This window comes from Tetrao urogallus, assembly GCF_951394365.1.
Source record: "Tetrao urogallus genome assembly, chromosome: 1".
Classification (NCBI taxonomy): domain Eukaryota; kingdom Metazoa; phylum Chordata; class Aves; order Galliformes; family Phasianidae; genus Tetrao; species Tetrao urogallus.
The window spans coordinates 63,490,558-63,516,991 of NC_136813.1; the positions used below are offsets into that span (position 1 = coordinate 63,490,558).

Genomic DNA, 26,434 nt, shown 5'->3' on the forward strand with positions numbered 1-26,434 from the left:
TTTTAATAAATACAGGTTATTTTCCAGTGTAGAATATACATCTATAATACAGCAATATTAGAAAAATATGATTTACAGGAAAATATTATTACAACTTTTCTGTACTTGGTCCCAAGCAACACTTACTTTAATCTTAATATCTCACCAGTTTGTTATAATAGCTAATCTTTATTTTTTGGTAAGAGGTCACATTAACTAACACTACATTCAGTTATCTAAACATAGGCCTCCGCTGCCACTTGAGATCAACTGTCCATGGCAATGTGACTGCTGGCAAACTGTCTCTCCTCTCTCCTGTGCCATACCTGCCAGGTCCATGTAGATGTCTTTGGTAGTCCAGAGCTTCTCAGTAAGCGCTGGTTACCCATGTTTAGACAACTCAAACCGCTAGTGTCTTAAACAAGGTTTAAAAAGGGTGAAAGGGGTGGGGTGTAGCAGGAGGAAACCAGAAAAAGATTTTAACCACCACTTGAGGTTTATTGGCACCAAGTACATTTCTTAAACATTAATGAAATTCTCAACAACCCAAACTTTCTGTATTCCTACACTCTTCTGGTTCTCACCTTCTATAAATGTTCTAAATATTATTTATACTGCAGCAAGTTCCCCACTTGTAGAAAAGCTACGTGCCATTAGCAACAAGATGTTGAGAAAGCTACAAAACTGATATAGATGTCTACTTCAGTCCACTGCTTCATTCATCATCAACTCTATGTTCAGACGGGGGATAATTAAAATAAACAAAATTAATCATTAATATCTTGCTTGAGGTAATGAAAAAAAGACTGCTGTAATCTGGGAGGTAGCTGAAAGTGGACTGAGTCATTCTTGCTACACACTTTCATGACACAAACTCACATAAGGAAACAAAAACATCAGTTGACTTCAGCTGATGCAATATATGCTGTGGACTCCGGCTTTGCAACAGTCACCTACTCCTGGGCATCAATTAATGATTCTAAAGCCTGGGGGAGGAAATTCTTCCTGCACAAGAAGCAACTGCAGCTTTTAAGGTGCAGAGAGACTTGAGCAGCTCACAAGCAGTGGCAGAGAAGTGAGAAAATACCTTACACACTGTAAAGGAATTCCAGAGGCCATCTAGTCCAAACCTCAGTACAGAGCTCCAGTTAGTGCAGGTCACTCACAGATCTGGGCTACTGAGTACTATCGTCTCCCAAGACAGCAGTTCTCCAACTTTTATAAGTAACCTGGTCCAGTGTTTGATTACCCACAGGTTTTTTGCTTTACATTATTCCACAATTTCCCACGCCGCAATCTGCATCCAATGCCTCTCAAATTTCCACAGTGCATACTGTGAAGTCTATTCCATCAACTGCATACTGCCTCTGTGTAAAGAGCAAGGGAAATCACTTCCTTTATCTGGCCTCACTTTTGTTCATACTGACCAGTAGGCAGGTGGCTTTCTTCACTACCTACTACACAAGGCCAACTTCTTTCTCTTCAGCTTGTTGTCCAAGACCCCCCAGATCTTTTCTGCTGCGCTGCTTTCTAGCCAGCCAGCGCCCAGACAGCTGTGTTGCATGGAGTTATTCTGTCCCAGGTGTAAGTCCCTTTGAGCAGAAGCCTTGCCTTCCCATCTACCAACTACTTTGCCCAATTTGGCAGCATCTACAAACTCTGTGAGAGAGCTCTCCTCCCCATCATCCACACTGATGAAGACGTCAAGCCACGCTGACCTCAATATCAAGCTCCAGGGGACATCACATGTAACTGACTGCCAGGTGAACTTTGTACTGTAGATTACACCCATACAGGTCAATGGCCCAGGCAGTTTTCCACATGTTTTTTCTGCCCACTTACATGGTTTGTATCTTAGCAGTTTGCAACATGAATATTAATGGCTATAAACACATGAAAAGTGAATATTGCTACAGATCATGTCAAAGTCATTTTTAAGTCAACAAACAGTACAAAAATTTGAGGTAGAAACGCTTCTCAACTTCATGCCCTGAAACAAGTTATGGTTGCCACTGGTGTAAAGACACTCCTAAATTTACCACGACATAAAGAATGAAGTACAGATTGTGCAGACAATACTAAAATTCCTTCAGCTAGAGATTGCAATGCTTACTCCCATGCATGTAACACAATCCCTTAGTGTTCAGCTTTCTCACTGTAAAGCCACTGCAAGTCATATTAAGACTTCCCCCATTTGATTTTAAGGATGGTTATAGTTCTACTTACCAACACTTGTGAATAACAGTTTACAGCAGTTTCCCAAAGACAGCAAATATATATTACCTATACAAACTCAGTTTTCTATTTCTATTCCAGTGTTTCTTCAATAAGCAATAAATAGCAGTAAAAAAAAAAAAAAATTCTAGGAGTTAGCCTGTAAGAAAAGCACTTCATGCACTTAAGATTAACACGGCATGAGAAATTATAACAATTGAAGTATTTCACATTAGAAAATGTGTCTGAAATTTGTAGGACTAGGCTACTTAAGGAATACTAGTACATCAAAAGAAGTACTTTTCAAACACTTAGTCTGAATGGAAGATCACCAATTGTATTGAGCCGGAAACTTGAAATGTTTATGGCTAGAGCTCTCACAATAAATAGGCTGACCTGGGAAACAGTCTTTTATGAAGCAAAAGCAAATTCTGAAGCATTGATTTTATGTCACTGTCTACTTTTCAAAAGAAAATCCTCAAAAAGTAAGTGTGTGTTAGCTTAATGTAGCTTATCCTTCCACAATTGTTACTTTTAATAATTGTTTCAGCACTCCTAATATTCACAGATGACATCATTGTCAGAGAGGCTGGAAGCATCTGTCAGGTTTGGATGAGGCACAGAGAAGTGGGCCTGAGACTGACAAGGTGAAATTCTGCAGAAGGAGAGCTCAAATATAAAACCGGGAAATGCTGTTTAAATTCATAGGCAGAAGTAACAGATTTATTCAGATATAAACCTTCCATTTAAGCATACGCGCTAAGGAATAAAATTCTCACTTGCTCTGTTAAGACAGAGGGAAAAGCTACATGGTGCAGTATCATGTTCACCTCAAATACTGTGTTCAGTTTTGGACCCCTCAAGAAGGACAGAGTTGCTGGAACACATTCAGAGGAGAACAAGAAAGCTGGCAGAGACTAGAAGATAAGACAGATGAAGAGCAGCTGAAGGTAGAACTGGGGCTGTTTAGTCTGGAGAAGGGGAGGCTGACAGGAGACCTCATTGCTTTCTACAACTACTTGAAAGGAGGTTGTTGAAAGGATTGTGTCAGTCTCTTTTCTCAGGTGAAAAGTGATAGGATGTGAGGAAACAGCCTCAAGTTGTGCCAGGGGAGGTTTAGATTGGGTATCAGAAAGAAGTTCTTCACAGAAAGGGTGGTTAGCCATTGGAATGGGCTGCCCAGGGAAGTGATGGAGTCCTGGAGGTATTTAAGAGATGTGTGGACGTGGCACTAAGGGACATGGTTTAGTAACAGAACTCGGTCACATTGATGGTTGAACTAGGTGATGTTGAAGGTCTTTTCCAACCTAAATGATTCTCTAATTCTATGTGGAGCACTTTCTAATCCACATACTGAAAGTCTAAACGCGGGAGCTGAATCTTTGCTACAGTTAATCTACTAGCATTAATGACATTTCCATTGTGAATTTGCAATTTGTTTATTTACATATGTAAGGATTTGTGCTCTTTCACAAGATACAAATTTGTTTTTACAACAATATATCTGCTCTGCTGTTTTGTTTTTTAATTGCACTCAGTAATCACAAGAGGTCACCACATAAAAATTGACAGAACAGTAAATAAATTGTAAGCCAGAGTAAACATGCTGTACCACTCTGATTAAAAGGAACTGGCTTCAATTACGTGTTTTTATCCTAAGAGTGATAAGATCTTAATATCATAACACCTAGCACATAAAACAGTTATTAACAATTTTTGTCTATCTTGCAGTATTTTAAAATAATTCAGCAACATGTTAAGAAAAGAAGCAGCCAAACACTACCCAAAGATTAGAGTGTTTGACTTTGTCCCATCATCATGTTTAAACTATTTTTTCACTGTCATGTCTGTAACAACATCAGAATGATTAACAATCCATTTTGTTTGGTTTTGGTTTTTTTACTTTGTTCATTATTGAGGTGTTTCACAGCAATACTGTTACTTTCTATTCCTGAGAGCAACAGAAGTTGAATGCTAAAGTAACTGAAAAATTTTTAAGTTTGTCAGATTGGTTTTAATTAGTTAAAAAGGAGTAAATGTAGATATCTGAACTCATCCACATCCCTTCCATCTCAAAAACTGTGCCGACACCTTGGCTCAATTGATTTGGTCAGTCATTCTTATTAAACGCTTCTTCTCAAGCAAAATATATTTGAATTGAGTATGGAACAGAAGAGCTAAATCTAGTCATTTTTTTCTCTTATTTATTCTGGTAAGTGGTATTTCCAAGCAAGCTGAAGAAATCTCCTGAGTCTAACGTGCAATAATTGAGACCGCGGCCAATATATGGAAATCTTCCCCTGTTCTATTCTGTATGTCAGTAAGTAAGCTACATATGTATCCAATAAGGGAAACATAGAATCACTCAGGTTGGAAAAGACCTGAAAGATCATGGAATCCAACCACGACCTAATCATTCTACCCTAACAACCTTTCAATTGCTTAGATCATTGTGAGGGTTCTTATCCTTGTAGAGCATAACTTTAAAACCTGAAATAAGTTATTCTTCTGTTAAAGATCAAGAAGAAAAAACAACCTAGGAAGGTAGGCAGGGGTAGGGGAATATATCTCCTATATCTAGAACAATAATTGTATTGTACAGTGAGCCCAGAACTATATACCCTTCACATTTGTAGACTCTACCAGACTAAACGGGAGGTAGAAATTGTAAAGCAAATACTGCATTGGTAACTAATGAAGCTAAACAGTCACCTGACAAGTGTTCTAGCTGACTGAACAACTATTTGCTTTTTTTCTCATCTTCTCTTTCTCCTCTCACCTATTGGAGCTAACAACATTCAGGAATTTGAACAAAAAAATATTCTCAACATACATCCATAGTGCACACATGAAATTCTAGTCAATACAAGTTCTGAACTCAGCAACTCAAAGAAGTGTTAAGCCATACTGCCATGACTTTCATCCCAACATCTACCATAGTATCACAATTTTAGCACGTTCTTTTAATGTTACATATTTTCTAGGTACTATGTTGCCATTCTCCTCAGCTTTTTTTGGCATAAGACAAACAGACAGACAAAATAGTATTTGCAGCAAACTCTTCACTGCACTGACTTGGGCTTTCTTTAAACCCAGTGGTAAATTGGTCCCAAGGCTACCTCTACACTAAGGAATCCTGTAACACTTCTCAGCTCCTCTAGTTGTGCATCTCAGCTCTGTATTCAAGATGAACCTTGAGCACAGAAAAGCCCCCAGTTTTTCTGAGAAGGAGAAAAATAACAAAATGTGAATCAACAGGCCAGAAAGAACTGGTGATAAGTTCCACCAGTTTCCCGACACAAAACATCAGGGGACAAGAGCCTCAGGACACACCAAAGCACACTGATGAAGATAAACCTGGAAGGCCAAAACATTTTTGCCAACACTGAAAACTGCTTACTGTGAGTTTCAGAAAGTAGCTATCTAACATGAGATGATGAAGCACTGTTAATTCAGATAATTTACTGAGTACATACCTGCAAAAGGTCTCCTTCATCAAAACGTAGCATTTCTATTATTCCATCCGACTGGATGAAAGCTGTGCAGAAAGACAAAAAACTGAAGTCAATTAACAGAAAAACACCTTAGTAATAACAAGAGCAACATACATCTAAAATCTGCAGTACCTCGTCTTGTAGATAGAGCTGTAAGCACCCAAAGTAACAATTCAGAGTTTGACAAAATAGCAAACACAAGTTTGGGATGCTAATTACTCTCAGAGCTCCTAGATGTTCATACATCTAGCAACATACTTTGCAGATCAATCTTTTGATATGAAAATTAACAATTTATTGTGGGCTCCCCAGAAAGATTGGCTGTACTAAGCTAAGTCAGTATTTGAACTGTATGAATTACTGGGTAGCCAAACAAGTTCAGTGCACTGAAGCCCAGTGAAAATTCTGACACAACTGGAATTTCAGTTTCATTTGTACACTTAAAATCTTAACAGTACATCTGGAAAATCTTCACACTGTTTCCTAATTCTCACTGTGACTCTCCAACTTGACAGTGACATCACAGAATCTGAAACAGCTTAGAAATGTTTGGCTTGAGAGCTTCCATATGCTTAAAGTCAATGAGTAGTTCATTCTTCAGTCACAAATAGAATACACAAAAACAACACAAGCCTTTGAAATAAAATACAGCTATAACTTCAAACCTGAAAACTGAAACAACACAAAACCTCCATACTGTGGTATCAACAACTGATCCCTTCCCTACCACTTTTTTTTTTTTTTTTTTTCCCCAGGACTCGTTTATCATTCTGCTTAATGACATTTGGAATGTAAGAACACACCTCTCTCTGAAAGGAGGGACAATTTCAGTGAGAAGACATTAAAAGTTTGCCAGCTCCCAGAAACACACTGTGTTAAGTTGAATCTCAGCCCAAAAAGGGGGATTTGACTCTTTATCTCCCAGTTTGAAGTTCAGTGTTCCAATAAATACAATTATTTTAAGGTCACAATGCCACTTTGCTCAGATGTTTTAAAAAATAAAAGGAACATGCATTACTTTCAAACGTATGTTTGCACATCCTGTTCTGGGTTCTGAGCTCCACCCATTTTTAAGATAGGATGGTGTATTTTTCAGGAGAATCTATGTTTTGCCTTCTTACTACCAGAAAATGAAAGTTTGCATAAAGCAAAGATTGCCACTGTCATCTCCGCTTCTCTCTCTCTTTTTTTTTTTTCTTAAAGCAAAACAAAACGCCACTCCCTCCAAATAACGTCACACATTATGCATTTATTTTTCAGGTCACTGTGCTTCAGAATTATAAAGTTCAGTGCCACAGGGCTGAGGATGCAGACCAGCTCATCCCAGTTGAGGGGGAAGGAGTGGAGGCTCAGGCAGTGAAGAACATGCATGTTCTGCAGCGCACTGACCGTGGCATGAGCAGTACTAGTCATCACATCAGCAATAGCTTACAATTTTGCATGTGTTATTATTATTACCTTAATGAGTTTCAGAACAAACAAAAGGCATCCTCAAGCTAAGAACAGGGGTTCTGTCAATCTTTTACACAGAAGAATTATAGAGAATACTGAACAAGAGCAAAAACAAAAAAGCCATGGGAACAAAACATCATTTTAATAGCTGTTGCAATATCAAGTCCTAGAATTCAGTGAGGTCTGGGCTTCCAAAACCCAAATTACTGTAGCAAATCTATCAGTTTAAAGATTAACCCTAGAAACAAAGAACAAGAGGATTCTCGTATACATACTGCCAATTGAATGGACAAGACTTTCAAGTCATTTAATTTTGCCTTAAAAACCACTCAAAATCTATATGAGAATTGCAGCACAAAAAGAAAGAAAACGAAGCTCTGACACGTTATGTTAAGAACTGAAGTATGATAGTTAATCAAAATTTCAGAAAAATGCCATGCCTATCCTCCACACAAAAAACCCAAGCTACAAACTGACTCAGAAGAAAAAACATCATCTTTTAACTAGAGAGAAATCCAGAATGAAATTATGTTTACAAATGTGTCTCATTGAAACCAAGCTTAACAACAGTTCCATAAAACAACTTATCTACAAGAGCACTTCTTTCCTAGTAAAGAAAAGGCATTGCACTTCTGAAGCTCAGCTTTTGGGTGCTTCTAGTTTTTTAGCTTTCTGATTTAGAGACAAATCATAACACACCAAACTTCACAGTGACATCAGGCAGAACAAAGAAAAACCAGTAAAAAATGGCTTTTTACATTCATAACCTGTCATCATTTCTAAATGCAAAAAAGCACTTTTTCAAATGAACATTGTTGCACTCTTTATATTTTCTTACAGTTTTTTCCCCCCAGTTTAAATATGATACACACAGAGCAGAGAGGCATCAGTTCTTCCGTAATAGTGCATACAGAAGCTCCCAGAATCTAGCCCAAGTCTGACGCTCAAGCAGCCTGAGTTCAGGCAGCCCTTCTGCAAACCCCAAACACTTTCTCAGCCACTTCACAGTTACTTCATCTTCGGTTTACCTTACGAACAAAGCAACAGATGTTACAGAACATTCTGAGCGGATGACACAGTTACATAGAGGCGCCATTCATCACTGGATCGTTTAGAAAATGTTTTCAGAAAGCAGGTGACAGTTAGTGCCAGGTGAAGTCAGACGCACTGCAAAGCTTGGCTGCTGGCCATCTCACAGCAGTTGCATCTGAAACCAGATCATGAAGATGTTTCTGCGGTTATACCTTTTACTTTGTTTTAGACTGTCTTTCAAACCTCTGTATTTTATCAGTGATTTCATCAAAGCAAGGAAATGACAAGCATATACCCCACTTGACAAGATGAAAGCTTGTTTTTGCAACCGACTCCTCAGACTCTCAATTCAGGATGAAGCAACCGGTCACCTCATTCAAACGAGGCAAAAATGATGATATTTTATAAAAGCTCCACTAGTGAGTCGCCTGAATTCCCTTATGTGTGTAGCTCTCAAACTGCCTGATGCAGCCCAGAGAAAGGACAAAGGTTCCTTCAAAGTGAAATGCAGGCACTGCTTCCTTCTCAGTATTCACCCATTCCAGAATTAGAAGCAGTTGCTCACTATTTGCACTTGCAGTACCTAAGCTAAGCAAGTTCACAAGCTTCTGCAGTGTAAGTCCAAAAATAGCCTTCTCTGTCTTTCTATACAAGTCATGTATGTCACCAGTGGAAGTTATTACCAATGCCAAAAGCAATTAAGTGTGAGATCACTTGGGCATGCTTTACTTGGTGAACCATTCCCCACATGCTACGGAGGAAGATGACCGCTTCTGCAAAGTCCCTGACAATTTCTTCTGGAGCAGCTCCTTCTCAAAGCCTGCACCGATGCCATTACACTCCATGATCAACCTAATACTGCAGCCAGTCTCTAACACATCAGCAGATGTACTTCCATACTCTGGAATGATAATCCGCAGCAGCCAAAGAACTGCTGGCTGTGCCACTTCTCTCACCCCTGCCACTTGCCTGGCAGCTGCTCTGACATTGGCACAACATAACATTTGGGGTAGGAAGCATTTCAGCTGTCCCAGCATGATCGACCACTGCACAAATCAGCAGCCAAGAAGCCAAATTACGCATCAGGAAAATTATTTCTTCCTGAGCCTACAGGCAACTGAAGCCCTGAAGCCTGCTTATAATAGTTATTAGTCAAACTTTAAGTGTTACTAACATGTTTAGGGTCCACAGAGGAAAAGGATGAAGATTCAAATCCATGGATTTCAAGGCCAGAAGAATGATCGTCTCCTCTTTTCCTTCCCAATGTATCATCTTCTAGTTGGATGCAGATGTTTCCCAACAGACAGCCTTTATCCTTCCACGCACCCCCGAGAAGCCAGTTTGCCAGATTCATGCAAATTCCCTACAGTATCAGTCACTCTCACTACTAGGATGTAACATGATCGCAGGGTTAAATTTTTTCAGCTTCCAGTCTGCATATTCTGTTTTCTTCTTTTCTAACAGTATGTCAGTACTGACGGAAGTGATATAAGCAACAGCAAATGCTAAAAATACTGGGTTTTATTTTCTGCTTTCACTGTACTACCTTTAAATGCAGGGCATTTTTTAAGTCTTCCATAACTCCGTAAAAAATTAAAAAAAAAAAAAAGAGAGAACAAAATTCTTTACCCCTCCCCCCACTCCAAACCACAGCTTTCTTTAACATTAAACATCTGCATTGCACGTGCTTTATTACCAGTAGATTTCCACATTTTGCTCTTTTCAACAATTAACAGCTTTTGAGGCTACACAAATACCTGGAGTAAGAGAATAGGAAACATCACCTAAGCCAAAACAGATAGCAAATTAAAGTTCTTCAAAGCTCTGATGCCATCTTCTCACAAGTTAATATACAAGTAACCAGCAGGCACGTTTTCCTCAAAGACACATATTTTAATTGTTTCTGCTTTGTGCATTTCGTATTTCAGCTTTAAATAAGAAAAGCACAAGCCTATCAAGCATCAAGTAACAAAAGAAACTTTAAATCCCACAGTTCTCCAAAGTAATATGGAACATCGTACCGAAATCACGTTAGTCACCATCAATCTTTAGACAGGCCTGAACTGCATGCAAGAGAATAAATTTGCATGTAATGCGAGAGCGCTGAATATGCCAAGGCTCTGCGCACGTAACGATAAAAAACATTCTCCATGGTTCAGAGGTTATGAGGCCAGCTTCTGACTGAGATCTGATTTTTTAAGGTGGCCTTGCAAATTTTTTCCTTTCATTTGGACACTGACAACTACTTTGTTCCAATAGGAAGGAATTCCTATATCCTGGCATATAGACTTAATTCTTCTCTTAACCCATTTTCTGACCTTTTATGAACTGTATTTCTAGAACCTGGTACCTGTGAATTTTCTCCCAGTTCTGGAAACACTGCCCAAACTCCTTACAGTAGGATGAGATTACATAAATCTCTCCTAACTTACACTAGAATTTTGTCTTGTTTTCAGAAGTCCAGTTTTAGCCCTTTGTCTTAATGACTAAGCTCATTTCAAATGAACTATAACCACATGAGCCAATAATTACAGTGTGCTAAGTGTCATGCACTCCTGTCTACGTAACTGTAATTACAGCATTTGTACTACCACCAGTTAAACAGCACAACTAGAACTGGACAAGTCGGTTTCAAAGCTCTGACTGTGAATTAACTGCTAATGCACAATCACACCATTTCAATTGTCCCAAGCAATGGAAAAATCAAGCAGCATACGAAATCCAGGCAGTTGGGTATACAATAACAAAACATTATTACAAAAGGAAAAGTACACGGTAAAAAGAAACAGCATTCTACAGCCATTTTTATTGGCCACGTGATTATAAAAGCCTGGTGAGCCTCCAGAAACACACCTCAGTTCAGAACTCAAAAAAATAAAAGCTGGTTAAAAAAAAGCCGCCACTCCCAGATGGAAAAGTCAGTACATACCAGCCTCAACTTCTGCCTACATCCTAGCAGGTTGTCTGCAAAAGTGAGGGATCATTCTCTCATGAGCCAGTGAACATCAGTCAGGCAAGCAGCTCAGAGACAGAACTGCCAGTCAGCACGCTTCCTTTCCAGCTAAATCCTCTTGCAGTTCCAGAGCCAATTCCTTTGTTTCGTTTCAAGTTGTCCATAAGGAAGAGAAATGAACAATTTTCCCAACAGACCTCAGGAAGAGCCATCAGAGCCAAGACAGTGAATATATACAAAGTAGTAAAGAACATCACACGAATCACAGGATCATCGGTGTTGGAATCACTTTCAACTCTTTTTACATAGCAATACATTCAGTCTTCATTAACAACCTTAATTACCATTCCTTTAAAAAGGCAGCTTGCTACATTTTTATTTGCTGTAGACACGTTAGCTGAAATCGAAAACATTTCTAGATAATGCACTCCAGTTCATCATATGAAAGCATAAGCAACACATTAAGCTAAATAAAACAAAGAACCAATACTCAATAAGAGCACCATTTGGTACTGATTAAAAACATTTATTTCTATAGCTTTAGACAACACATACTCCAATATCAGGCACAAGTCTATGCCCAATTTAAAACAAAACAAGCAGAGCCAGCAGATCACTTAGACTGCAATATCCCAATGTGTGACTATTCTGCAGGGGTGGGGGGCAAATAATTTGAATTCTATTGCACGCGACAGCACAAATTTGGATCTATACATACAGACTTAGTTGGGTGTAATCTTCTGCTAATTTGTTTGTGTCTCTTTTCTGACTTTAGATACAGGATAAGCTGCAGGCTGGTTTTCTTTATACAGCAAAGCTCCTTCCTAGGAAAGATAGCTATCACATTACATTCATCCACTTATCTCTTTCCCCTTTAGTTAAGACAGATGCATGCTCTTAGTAACTTGGTTGTCAGTCCAGTTTTAAATATCAGCCACAAATCAGAAAGTGACAACACGGTTGTAACTGTGTAACTAACTCTAATACACATCACAGACAATGAGGCTGCAGCTTAGTCTGGGAAAGGAAGAAAGTGGTTGTCCCTCCTGAACACATTCAACTGCCACATTTGTCTCACTTTTTAGAGATGATGCAACCTTCAAAGGTTTCTTCTAAAAAGAAAGTGGGAGCTTGCACTGACTAGAGCTGTTGTCTAATTGCTAAATCCTTGCAACAAAACTATAGAATCATATCTTAGAGGGGGGGAAGCTAACTGAAAGCCATATACTATGCCTAACAGGCTGCTTTTACCCATTTGAAAGAAACATGGGACATTCAGACCAAGGGTTTTAATTTGGGGTGGTCCAGGGTGGAGCCAGAATACAGACTTGATCCTTGTGGGTCCTTTCCAATACAGGATATTCTATGATGCTATGAATCATGGGGTACTCATGTACCTTCCTCAGATGCTTATTCTATACTCAGACAATAATTCTACCTTACAGAACTCCCCCTTTATCCAATTCAGCTATAGCAATTATTTATTTTAACCTGACTTTTCTGTAAAAAAGTTTTTAAAAGGTTATTCTCTCCATTCACCATAGCATTCAATTTCAGATAATCACAAGAAATATAATAAAACCCAAGCATTACATCAAAGGATGCTTTAAAATGCCTATTAAAAACATTTGCTTCAGATTGGTGCTTTACTTTTAAACATGAGTAATTTTTTATTTTTTTTTTTTAACCCCCCAAATACTTCACTGCTGGTTCCAAAAGGCTGCTTGAAAAATAATGTCCCACTCTGCTTTTTTTCCAATCAAGATCTCATAGGCGTTTGAGAACACATGGAATAAAGAAAAGTTATTCTCTCATCTCAAAAAGCATTAGCTTACATTATTAGCTTTAGCTTACATTATTTTTAACCTAAAGAGAACAACACTTCTGACACTCATGGAAATTTCTCCCTTACTTTAAAAAAAAAATAAATAAATAAAGGAGAAAAGGAAGTAAGAAAGTGAAGTAGAAACCCAGTGTTTGAAAATAACTTTTTTTTCTGGCTGTGGGCCACACAAATTGATTATGGCTTTTTATTCTTTCTAATGATGGTGATTTTGAATGTTTTATAATTTCAACACCCTCAATTAGATCATACTTCTACAGACTTGTTGCATCAAGCTTGCACGGACACCTTAATTGTAACTAGCCTCAAAAACAAGATAATCTGCCCTACAGTGGAAAATGGGAAAAGTGGCAAGCTGTCCTTGATTTTTATCACATTATCTAACTTACTTTAATTCTCAAATTTTAGGTAGAAACTTCTAACTGTAGCAATTAATTTTACTGCCCATATAGCACCACAAACTGATGGGTACACAGAGAATTTGGACCTACTGTAATTCTAACCCTTTGAGCATAGAAAAACATTTAATATTAACTGACAATAACTGTTTGCCCTTTCCATCATCTTTCTAAACAAGCACTTCTATGAAATGAGCCACTGTTGAACAGGCCTACAAAACTCAAAAATGGATTGTGTCAACGCAGTGCAAAGACCTGGATAGGAGATGCATCCAGGTTGATTAACGACATTAATAAACCTGTACGGTGAACAAGATTTGTTCTTTACTCTGTAGAACAGGAGGATGAGATTCTCATAGTTAAAAAAATAATAAAGCAGATAGCATACAGACACCAATATCTGAGCGTCAGCTGGAGATGGGAATACAACTAGCAAAAAGCTACAGCTTTGCTCTGTATCACTAACCTCAAGCAATAGCACTGCACAACGGCCTACTGAGTGCCACAGCTCTGCTCTCCTCTTCTCACCCCCCCACTCTTTTTTCTACCTAATCACTTATCAGCGTGGAACTGCATACATTCATAGAACAACTCCAGAACTTGGAAATTATTAAGCTACTTTTTGCTCAGTAAGACTTTCAACTTCTTTAAGAGTAAACTACAACTGGAGGGAAAAATCCCTGTGAGGGAAGAGCGCAATATCTCCACCCTATTTGTGCTCATGAGGCAACCGCTACTCAAGTGTCCACTGCAAACAGCTATTAAGCCTGCAGGACAAGGAAAAGAGCAGCAAGATAAAGCTTAATCAGCCACTATGCAAAGCCTATAAATACAACAATCAAAGTTCAAGAAAAGGTAGCAAAAGCCTTAATGTTAGACCTATAGTGCTAATGAGGTAGCACTGACAGAACCTAGTGATTGTGTAGCAAAGCATTTTGTTGACTTGCAGTGTGGGAACACAGACCCGGGGGAAAGCTGGCTGCAGTGTCTGATAAAGCCAGAAAAAGGAAAAAAAAACTGGGTGGAGAAGAACAGCTGCAGCAAGTTCTGTGAGAAGATAAAACACAGAGAAGAAGCATGAAGCGAAATGAAACTCCAGTGTTGGGGAAAAAAATGAATCCCAAACTGTTAATGAGAAAAACATGGGAAGCAGTTACCCCTCAGGAGAAAATAATCAATCTCTTCCGCCCAAAATCTTTCAGAAACTGCTATGATGATCTCAGCTGACACCCCATGTAACACAGATCGCAACTGCAGCCAACAATCGCAAAGCCCTAGGCTTAGTTACATGATGTATTCTGAAGAGACATCTAATTCTACTTCAAAGATGGCAAATACCACAGAATTCCCCACATCACTAGAGTGCCCCTTAACTAAGATAACAGTGAGTTATCTTCACTCAAAAAATCTCTTTTTTTCGACTTTGATGTCTCGAGCAACTAGTCTCAAGCTAACTATGCTAGATTAACGATCCTTCAGTAATGGAATCTTTCCCCTGATGTAGGTACTTTAAAAGTATAACTGAAGTCATGCTTTGTATCATGCCAAATAAATAAATCACGCTAAATGTATTTCATTTTTTGGTACTCTATTTTCATGTCTCCTTCCCTAGAGAAATTCAGTTTAATCAAAGGAAGGACTCATGGGACTCATCAAGTACCAGAACTCTGATCAAATTCTCCTTGATAAAACGGGATTTTGTTTCAGGCTTTTCTCCATCAGACAACGACGTTCAGTAGTACCACAGAGCAGCGTAACTTCACCTTTGAAGATCCCATCTCTGTCAATAAAAATGACCTCTCTTTCAGCACTAGATGTAACCAGTTATCCCCCAAACCAAGCAGTTTATTTATCATTTCATTAGTTTGGAAGATAACATCTCACCAAAGCTATCTGGGCAGGTCATGATCAGGTTAAGCTACCTAAAAAGGAACTGACAAGCTGTATAGAATCATAGAATCTCTAAGGTTGGAAAAGACCTCTAAGATTATTGAGATCAACCGTCAACCCATCCCCATCGTGTCCCTCAGCGCCACTCTGAACACCTCCAAGGACAGTGACTGCACCACCTCCCTAGGCAGTTTGTGCCACTGCCTCATTGCTCCTTCAAAGAATTTTTTCCCCAATATCTAACCTGTGCAACCCGAGGCCACTATCTCTTTCCAGGTTCCTCCTTATTACTGTATGATAACATAAAAGCAGCTATACCATAACACAGAAGTTCCACGTGCACACCCTCCCTCCAACCTTACATTTAGGATCAAGAGCCGAGTGCTTTCTCCCACCTCTCACAGAATTAAGCACAGAGGTAGCTGGGGGCAAAGGAGTCACTAGATCACGGTAATTTCTGGTACCTGTAGTCTGCCTCTGTGTCTGAGATTACACACTGACTCAGAACACCAAAGCAAACATGTGAGAAGGAAACGGGATTCCAGTAAGGAACCATTACTTCCCTCCTGCAAGAATGGAACTGCCAAACCTGTAACATCCAATATTCAGGCTTCTCAGTATTTCCTCACATACATAAGCTCACCATTAATTACAGCATTTGTTAAGAATTACTTAACACATCTTGTATATTAACATGTCAACCACAATCCAATTTACTGTCATATTAGGAGCAGCTGGCAAAGATGGGAAACTTAAAGGCTATAGGGCCCTTCACATTAAAGATGTGATACAAGAAAGAGAACAAATAAAGCCTATATTATGAACAAATGCTGAAACAAGTAATGGTAAAAAGGTCTTTTTTTTTTTTTTATTTTTTTTTTTTTTTTTTTTTTTTTTTTAATCTTGATCAACTTATTTCAGTGATAGAGTGACATGGGAAGCATTCTGGATCTAATTACAGCTCCATTTCTACCTAAATCATACACAAATTACTACTGCTATAGCATTGATTTTACCAGCACCCAGATTTCTGTTGCCTTACAGACATTCCTATCAGTTGTGACAAAGTTGTCAGACTGGTGACAGGGCCCGAGGGAACAGCATGGAGCTGTCAGGGGAGGGGCAGCTGGGGGTCAGGGAAAAGGTCTGCACCTGAGGGCAGTGGGCATGGAACAGGATGCCCAGGGCTGTGGGCACGGCCTTGAGTGCTGGAGTTCAAGGAGTGTTTGGACAACACTCTCAGACATACGGTTTGGATTTTGAGTGGTACCGTATGGAATCAGGAGCCAGACTTAATAATTCTTGTGGGTCCCTTCCAACTCAGGATATTGCATGACTGCATGCATGACTTCCAACCAAGTTTTTAAAGTTATGAGGAAAATCCAGAGAGAAGATATGAGGCTGGAGTGGACCTTAAGATAGCATGCTATGTTAACCTCCAGTTGAAAGAACAGCAAATACTGAATTTCGACCACATTGCTTAGGCTTTTGTTTAGCTTGGTCTTCAAAACCTCCAAGGTCAGAGATTCCCCAGCCTCTGCAGGGAAGTTTGTTCCACTGTAAGAATAGACAGTGAAATACGTTCTCCTTAGGCAAGCCAGAACATCATAGTGGTCTTGATCATCACACACTGAGAAGTCAGCAATTCACATAGCAATTAGAGCTAACCTGAGGAGGTGAAAGCCTGTGCTGCACGTACCCCTCGCTGCAGGACAACTTCAGCCAGATTAGTGCAACAGGAACCTGCAGCAACTCCCACTTGGTTCAGGAAATTATGTGTGGTCCTTGCCTTTATCTAGACTGTAACAACAGGTCCTCACGTGAGCATCCTTTGTTTGACAGTAGAAATTACGAATGGAGTCGCAGTAGGAATTATGAATAGAGTTGCTTTCTTGAAAGGAAATCATACAATAGCTCAAATGGAATAACCTTTTCTATGGATTGGGCCTGCACAGTAAGTCCCATATGAACTGAAAGCCTGTTTGATGCAGCATTAACTCAGGGTTTCCAGAATCTGAAGCGGTGTGAGATTATCTACACTATTCTATCTTTATAATGTTACTTCTAATAAATAGCACTTTCAATTGTATTTTACAGAGTCTGAGTACCTTCCTTTCTTGGGTCATTACACGCCAGCCCATTCCAAACATAACAAATCCTATTTCAATTTACAACCACTATCCCTTCCTGTCACGCATCTCAAGAGTCTGGTTCCATTTCCTTGGTACTTTTCTGCTTAGATATCAACAGGCTGCCCCGATCCTCTGAAGACGTATTATCCCATGGAGCCTCAGGTCCCATGCAGTTCATGCATCATTTTCTCAGCCTTCCAGAGGGCAGCAAAATTTGATGCAATATTTTAGGCATGGTCTACTGAATGCTGAGTAAATGGGCATAATCACAGTTCCATCTCGTGACTACACTCCTGTATGTTGCCAGAGTACACTGCTGATTCACGTTTAGCGCTTCCAGCTTGTACCCTCTGCACACGGTTATTCTGTCCCAGACGAAGGACTTTCCATTTGTCCTTGATGAATTCCATGACGGTCCCGTTCAGCTCATTTCCCCATCCTGTTTAGTTCCCTCTGCAGAGCAGCCCTGCCCTTAAGCAGACTGACTGCTCCCCAGATTCAGTACACTTCCACCTCCAGATCAAATGACAAAGATATTAAGCAAGACAGATCCCTTGGAACTCCTTGCAACCACCCTCCAAGGCAGAGCATAAACCACTGCAGAGAATAAGCCCAAACCAAACACCTGCAGTTATCAAATTGCTTGGATGCTTTTTTTTTTTTTAAACCAACATCTACAGATTCCATCTATAGTTATTTGAAAACTATTGTGCTGCAAACCACTTGATTCATTAATTCTTTCTTTATTGCAGGATGACTTCATATATGCTCACAAGCTTCAGACAACCAGCTTTTGAATTCACTAAACATACCATACCAATATCTCAAGTGGAGGGACCCAAAACTCCCCTATAGGAAGCAGCTGCCACAAAAGACAGCCAATTTCTTTATCCAAATATCATTCAGTATCTTCTATTATCTTTAGTCTGAGCCAGAATTTTCAGTCCACAGCTTATCTACTGAAAAAAAAAAAAAATATATATATATATATATATATATATATATATATATATATATATATATATATAAGCCATTCATATCAGACTGTGCTGAATCAATCCAATTTCATTCTGAGGAAGAAACTATCTTGAGATGTTTCCAACAAAACATGCCTGTAGAGAAACTGTTTCAGCTTCTAAAAGCTAACATACCTTTTTTTTTTTTTTAAAAAAAAAAAAAAAAAAACCTTTTTCTCAGCTTTTTTTTTTTTTTTTTTTTTTTCCTTCACCACCCTCCTCAGCAAGGATCCATTCTATGGATGTAAAACAAAAAGCTGATGAATAGTGAACACATGAGGAACTTAAGCAGAAGTGTTTGAAATTATTTAAATCATAAAACCACAGAATGGGTTGGGCTGGAAGGGACCTTAATGAACACCTAATCCCAACCCTTCTGATGTCGACAAGATTGTCCAGGCCCCATCCAACCTGGTCTTGAGCACCTCTAAGGATGGGGCACCTACATTCTTTGTCCAACCTGTTCCACGGCCTCACTACTCTCCTGATGAAGAAGTTCTTACTAATATCTAGTCTAAACCTACTCTCCTGCACTTGTTGAGCATTATGAGGTTTGCATGGGCCCACCTCTCACACCTGTCAAGGTCCCTCTGAATGGCAACCCTTCCCTTCAGCATGTCAACTGCACCACTCAGCTTGGTATCACACCAAGGTTCATTCAATCCCATTGCCCATTTCAGCATAAAAGACGTGATATAATACCAGCCCCAATACCAATCCCTCAGGAACACCATTTGTAACTTATCTCCATCTGGACACTGAACTGCTGACCACAACTATGTGAGTTCTTTATCCAATGAGTTGTTTGTTTATTTGCCAAATGTATACATAAAAATCATGCTTGGCTACAACTTTGCCCCCATCCTCACTCGCTCAAAAAAATGACTTATTCTGTGTAGCATCACTGTTAGCTGTACTTCCTGACTTAAATGACTTAAATTTAAATGACTTAAAAGTATATCAAAATGAAGGTAGGGGCTTGGTTTGTCAGATTGAACAACCTTTTAAAAGCCCATCCACATTCTATTACACCAAATATGTACAGTCCAACAGATCTATATATTCAATTTGTAACTTCATACAGCTAGACAGAAGGAACAGTTACATAGTTTCATTTCCTCTACTTCCCACTTCATGCGGGGATCCTTAAAACCAGTTCAGTGTTTACCATAAAACACAAGTTGCTCCCTGACGAGTCTCTACCTTACACATTCCAGGCAAAAAGATATTAAGAATGCCTCTATGGTAATCCTAACTAGAAGACAGACGTGTAAATTAGCAGGAAACTCTTGAAGAAGTAAAAAAAGAAAAAAGAAAAAAAAAGGAAAAAAAAGCAGAAAAAGAATTAATTTTCAGAAAATATTAGATTGTAATCCTTCAACTCTTTGTGATTTTCCCATGACATCCAATGCTGGAGGAACAGCTCCAAAATTACTTCATTTAATATGCTGAAGTCCAAGCTATCCAAGCCAGTTCACCCATCCCTTTGGTTTCCCTAATCGAGCGCTCCCATTTTAGTTACAAAGTTGACAAAAAGGAAAACATGAATTTTGTAGCAAGAACTGCTGCCTCCATATCTGAACTATTCCTCCATATGAGATAAGCAAACTCCAGGAGAAAGCAAACTAAGCTGACTTGTGCTCCTGTTTCCAAATTAACGTACCAGATCCCTAATGCCAAACGATCACAAAGATAAGGGCCATTTCAATGGCACGCTCCCAATGAAAGAAAAATTGCATCTTGGTATCAGTCATGAAAAATGGTAGTATTTTAACATTTATATTTTTATCAATTATTTCTAAAATAGTTGTAGTTTAAGCTAAAATTCGGTGACTACCACAAATGAATGGCATCAGTTGTTTCTGCAACAGGTATGCAGCATGCTCTCCTTCTGGAGTCACAGTCCTAGGCAGGCTGGATGTGACTCCAGAGGCCATCAAGCCCAACCTCCTGCTTGAAGCAGGCCCAGTGAGAACGGGCTGTTTGAGGCATTGTAGTCCCACACTTATTACCATGAAAATTACCCACAGTTATTATCATGAAGAATGCAGGTTTACTTCCAAAGCTGTCTTTTAAACGGTGGGGGAAAGAGACCCTCTTGCATGTTGTGCTACAAACAGGGAGGCTCCTATGTGCAGCAGCCAGAGGCACCACGCTGGATAGCAGTCACTAGCAGGAGAAATAAAGCATTTCCATTGCCTTTTATTCTTGCCAAGCTCACAAACACAGGAACAAACCAAACTGGTTCTAGGCTGTGTTTCAGTCACAGAACTTTTACTGCCGGTTATGCATGAACCGCAACAGCCACCATTTACTGAATGGTGATTTACCAGCAAATCCCAGCAGATTTCCCAAGTGTACAGTTTGAAAGATTCTTTACAGAATCACAGAATGGCCCAGATTGGAAGGGACCTCAATCTCCAACTCCCTGCCACATGCAGGGCCACCAACCTCCCCATTCAATACTAAACCAGGCTGCCCAGGCCTCATCCAACCTGGCCTTCAACACCTCCAGGGACGGGGCATCCACAATCCCCCTAAGCTGCCTGTTCCAGCATCTCACCACTCTCTCTGTAAAGAACTTCCCCAACATCCAGCCTAAATCTTCCCTCCTTAGCCTTGTAAACTTAGATCACACACAGAGTCACAGTACACATAGCTTGAAGGAGAACAAAACTGGCTAGGTTTTGATATAAAGTGATATACAGAAAATGTGCATGCTTAATTGCAAACAGTTGCAATTTTAGAATGCAGAAGTGTTTACAAATGACTCAAAGTAACTTGTATTTCAATGCTGGCAATCAAACACAAAAATCACTACAAAAGCGTTAAGCTAATCAACGCCTACGGACTTCTTCATCAATGCCTATGGACTGCTACAAAGTCTGGAGGGGCTTCATCATGCTGGGTACCATACAAATAACAGTAATTTCTATCAGGAGTTGAACCATCTCCACAGGCAAGGACACCTCAGCCTGCCTCACGCAAGCAATAAAACTGGACACCTGTAAAGGATAAAGAGACGCAGAGGAAGAAAAACAATTATTTCAAGATAACACAAAGCCATGGAGGACATGAGGTCTCAGCTTCCTGTTCATTGAATGACAATGCTTGCTTACATTTAATTTAGCCCAAAGATTCTGCAAATGAGCATGAGATCTTTCAATCCAAGCATGTGGTTAATATTTATCATTCAAGAAAGCAAAAAAAATCCGAGTAACTCTCCTATACTTAGAGTTTCAAAAACACAGTGAGACAGTATGGTCAATTTTTATCCTCACTGTGCTTTCCCCATGCTTAACATGCTACTACTCCATCTATTACAAACTGTGTGTTCACAGCCTGACTGAGGTCATTCTTTCTGGATCACATTTTGATTTGTGCGAGGGTCAAAACATGAGTATTAACATCAGCGGCTATAAGCTTATATTAATTCTGACAGTAGGATATGAGAAACAAGCAGTGTATGGGAAGAGTTTGTTACCTAATTGTAAGCATTTAAGATTGTAAGGTTTCTCCCACATCAACTTCCAGCATTAGCTTAGTTTTACTCACATGAAGTATCCTTGGTTGCCATTTTAGATGTTAGCAAAAGAAAAAGCTACTTGTCTGAGATAAGACAATGACAAAACCAGAACAAAAAGCTCAGCAACCAAGTGCACTGTTTTAAAGTCTCCCTTCAGATCTTTCATTACTATGTCAGCTACCATTTACACTACTTACACTCAGTAGTTATCTTAGTTTCTAGGACGTTAGTAGAGAATATGTCAAGCTTTGGTTAAAAAAATAAAAATTTATCATTTATAACATCAAATCTTGAATGTTAAAACTGAATTTTCTCCCAGATTCCACACTAAGATATAAATTTTAAAAATTACACCTAGAGATTAAATCTAGTCACGGTTCTGGAACACCTCCAGGGACGGTGACTGCACCACCTCCCTGGGCAGCCTGTGCCACTGCATCACTGCTCTTTATGAGACAAAATTTGTCCTAATAGTCCACCTGAACGTCCCCTTGCCTAACTTCAGGCCACCACCTCTTTGTCTACCACTATTTACCCAGGAAAAGAGGCTGGCCTCCACCTCACTACGACCTCCTTTGAGGTTGCAGAGAGCTCCCAGGACTCGCAAAGACATTCAGGCTCTCTCGGGCTCTCTACCTGTACTGATTTTGAAAGGTGAATAGATAAAAGCTATACAAATAGTGTCAGCAGGCCTTCAGCCAGCTGACCAAATAAAAAGCAGCACAATTTTTTAAAGTTGCTGTAGTGTAAGATAAATAATTTTTAGGAAGTTACAAATGGAATAGGAACAAAGAAACAAACACAAGAGAATCCTCAGGCTCAACAGCACACTCATAGAAAGCATCTGTCTTCAAAACATAATCCTGACTACAGGGTTTATAGTACTATTATGGCTTCCTCCAACTTGAGAAGGATACCGTGCACTCCGCTCCACCAAGACAACAAAAACTGCACACTCAAATAAAAACTGAAAGTTGTCCTCAAACCATGTGGCAACACAGAATGTGGTAATTATACTAGGAAAGGAAGAGTGTTCTACAAAAAGCCTGAAAACATACTTGCAAAAGAAACTCTTACATTATATTTTTGCTCCTCCCAAATAGCAGGAGCCTCTTTGAAACCAAATGCGCAATTTTCTTCTTGTCATTCTTTTGCTATGGGTTCACAGATTTCCCAAATGACAAAAACAAACAAAACAACTTTAACTTTCTACTCAGTCTTACTCATTCATATACAGGCACTAAGGGCCCAGCTAGACTAAGAAATAAGAAATAGCACGTCACTGTTTAATCTGAAATTGATGTTTGAGCTTTCTGGCCAGCCTACATACAGTTTGCTCTGCTCTCACATTTTTCGCACGTACCTCTAACATGGTACTTCTCTAGCACAGAGAGCACATAGAGGAATATCACTTTCTCCCCCATGAGTTTGATTTACAGTCTGTATACACAAAGGATTTGAGTTTTGCTTTTCATTCTTAGACAAATGGCAAAGCTGTTTATTTTCTACAAACTCCTTAACTAAGACTGGGGACCAGAAGCAGTCACGTCAATCTGAGATCCATCAGCATCATGATTCTTCTCACTTGTGACAACTGCATGAAGAGCATCTTGCTGCTCCTGCTTGAGACACATGAAACAAGCATTACACTGCTGTGCATTGGCTCCATCTTTCCCCACACTTTGCCTCACAGACATGCAAGATAGGAGGAAAAGCGTTCTCCATTTTCATTTTTCTCTTTTGTGATATTCTGATTTGTTCTTCTCTCATTTCTGTCACCCATCTGGGCACCCACCCCTATTTCTTTTTCTTCTGCAGCACCTTTTCCAGAATTTGTACTGCATGCACCGAGTGTCTTCATACAGTCACCCTCACCTGAGCACAGCAGAAATAGGACAGGAGCAATTCACAGCCTCACTTCTACCTCCTCTCCACAACTTCCTTCCTGCAGCTCTAGTGAAACACGTATGTCCACATCTGAGGGACTGATATTCCTATTTTTTTACTTCCTGTTTTTGGCTAGGTTCAACCAACCTCCCCCCCCCCCCCCTTTTTCTTTTTTTAAACTGTGTCTTCCTATGGTTTACTTGTTCACAACCTCGTAAGAAAAGTGCTGAACAAAGGGTGAAACACCCTTCTCTCCCTTTCCTTCTCATGAACTACCATTTCCTTTCAAGCTCCTACCCACTGTACAGACTGGTCCTTCCTCTTCCATGCTCAATTACTGCACCTTGCAGAATGGCACTTGGTTAAGATCAGCGGGGACTGGATCTCACAAGCCACTACCTGAAAAGTCCTGCTTTAAAAATCCACTGGACTATTTCCATTTTCCCCTTCCTTCTGGAGTTACACACACACGTTGCACTGAAGAAAACATTCAAGACAAGTTTTCAACAGTGGCCCACAAATGTAGGCCATCAAGGAATTCTAAGAAATCCATGAAAGATTATTTGGAGAAAAAAAAAAAAACAAACAAAAAAACAAACAAAACAAAACACCAGTCCATGATTTATTAGTAAATTTAAGCATACTACTAAAAGAGTCTACATTTTAAATAATAGACTGTATTAACAGATGGAAATCAGTGCAAATTCTTCTACTTTCTCAACAGATTTCAACCACAACCATCCGAACTCTGAATCTAGCACTGCCTTTGTTTACCCAGGAATGCCAAGGGAGGCTGTAGAGAAAAAGCAGCAGCTCCTCTACAAATCAACAAAGCCACACCATAGCCTAAGCTGTCACAACTTCCAGGGCATCAGTCCCATCACATCAATGTATGGCATCACTGACAAATCTTGTATACTCATACATGTGAAGGAATGCAATCAAAGTCAGAGTTAAAAATAGATAGTTCTGAAGTATTTGAATGATTCCAGCGCCTTGAGACAGACAGACACACTTACATGTTCCCATCGCTCTAAAAACGCCGAACCTTCTTCACACTGCTTTCTAAACGGTGAATTCTCAGAAAACAGCCAAATGAACAAGAGCCTCTGCGACTCAGAATTCGCTGTTTTTATTATCACCGTAATGCTGACACCAACGTATTTGTAACAACAATTCGGTAAGCAATCACTCAAATCGAGTACTACACAAGAAGGAAAAAGAAGGCTTACTGACCTTTATCGTGACACGCGCATCCTAACAACCCGGTTCTTCCCTCAGTTCTGCTATGGAGACACGCTCTCTATCTCCTTGCTGAGCTCCATGCCCTTCCTTTCCTTTATCCCAACTCCACTTCGCTCTCTCCGTCCCCCCGCGTCACCTCTCACTCTCCCCACACCCCCCGCAGTGCAGCACCGCGCTCGGAAAGCCGCCCCGCGCCTCCCACCCGCCAGCGCCCCGCGCTCCCCCGCCGCACAGCCACGCTTCAAAGCGCTCCGTGAGCCCGCACCTCGGCAGCGCAGGAAGCAGCCACCCTCAGCAACGCCGCGGCGTTCCGCTCGGGGCTCCGCTCTTCCCCTCCCCGCAGCACGGCGCGGACACACCGCACCCAGACGGCGACCCCCGGGGTTCCTCCGCCTGTCCCCGTTTGACTTTCGACCAAGTTCTGGCCGCCCGTTTGCCTCGGGCCGGCGCCGCGCCGGAAGCCGGCCGCGGGGCAGCCAGCTCGACGCTTTTTTTTTTGTTGTGTTCTGTTTGCTTTTCCCCTCCTCTCTCTCTTTAAAGCGCGGCCCCGGCCCCATCCCCGAAGCTGTCAGCGACGCCGACCCCCCCGGCTCTGCCCCTCCCCACATGCACAGAGTGCGGAGCGAGGCCCCGGGGGCTCCTTCAGTCGCCCCACGGCTAACAGCCGCAACCGCCGCGGCCGGAGGAGGAGAAGGACGCGGCGATGAGAAAAGACGGGAAACGAAGGACTCACCTTCCTTCTCGGCCCGGACCGAGTGCAGGAGCACCGCCAGGGTGAGGCGCAGCGCGGCTGCCCCCCAGCCGCCGCATTGAGGGAAGGGGGAGCCGGCCGCCGCCTCCCGCCGCGCCGTCATCGCGCTGCCGCAGCCGGTGCGGGTCCGCCGCGTCTCCGGCCGGGCCCCGGCGCGCGCGCGGAGGAGCTCGGGGATGGGAGGGGCGCAGAGAGGCGGGGCGGGAGGCGGGGCAAGCGCAGCGTGGGCACGCGCATGCACGCGCCCCGCCACCCCCCCGAGGGGCGGGGCCAATGAGGGGAGGAGGGCGGCGCCATTTTAAGTGTGGGCAACACGCCTCTTCCTTTGCTGAGGGGTTGCGAGCCGCGCTTGGTTTTATTTTTCGTGTGTGATTTTTTTTTTTTTTTTTTTAATTTTTCCTTACTGTTGTTATTTTTGCTGTGACTCTGTGTTTTGTGCAAGCTCTAGCTGTCCGCAGTGTTGGTAATCTCGTTTCTTCATCGCTATTCCCTCCCTCTGAAGCCTCAGGGGCTGCTCTCATTGTTTCCCCGCAGACCGCACCGAGGGTTTTTTCCTGCCCGCTCTCAAAATGGCGGCAGGAGGGCTGCAGTCGTGCCGTTTCTTGCGGCGCTTTGCGGGCTC

General features: G+C 40.9%; 1 protein-coding gene across 1 annotated transcript in view; it reads right to left on the reverse strand.

The window, feature by feature from the left end:
• The window catches only part of TMEM131 (transmembrane protein 131), a gene marked incomplete at both ends in the record, with an annotated part of 91,426 nt that extends 65,511 nt beyond the window's left edge, over positions 1-25,915 (reverse strand). Inside the window, 2 exons of the mRNA XM_079545524.1 lie at positions 5,670-5,731; positions 25,795-25,915. Of these exons, the coding sequence (XP_079401650.1) occupies positions 5,670-5,731; positions 25,795-25,915 (183 nt within the window). The remainder of the gene's footprint in view (positions 1-5,669; positions 5,732-25,794) is intronic.
• Positions 25,916-26,434: the final 519 nt, after the last annotated feature.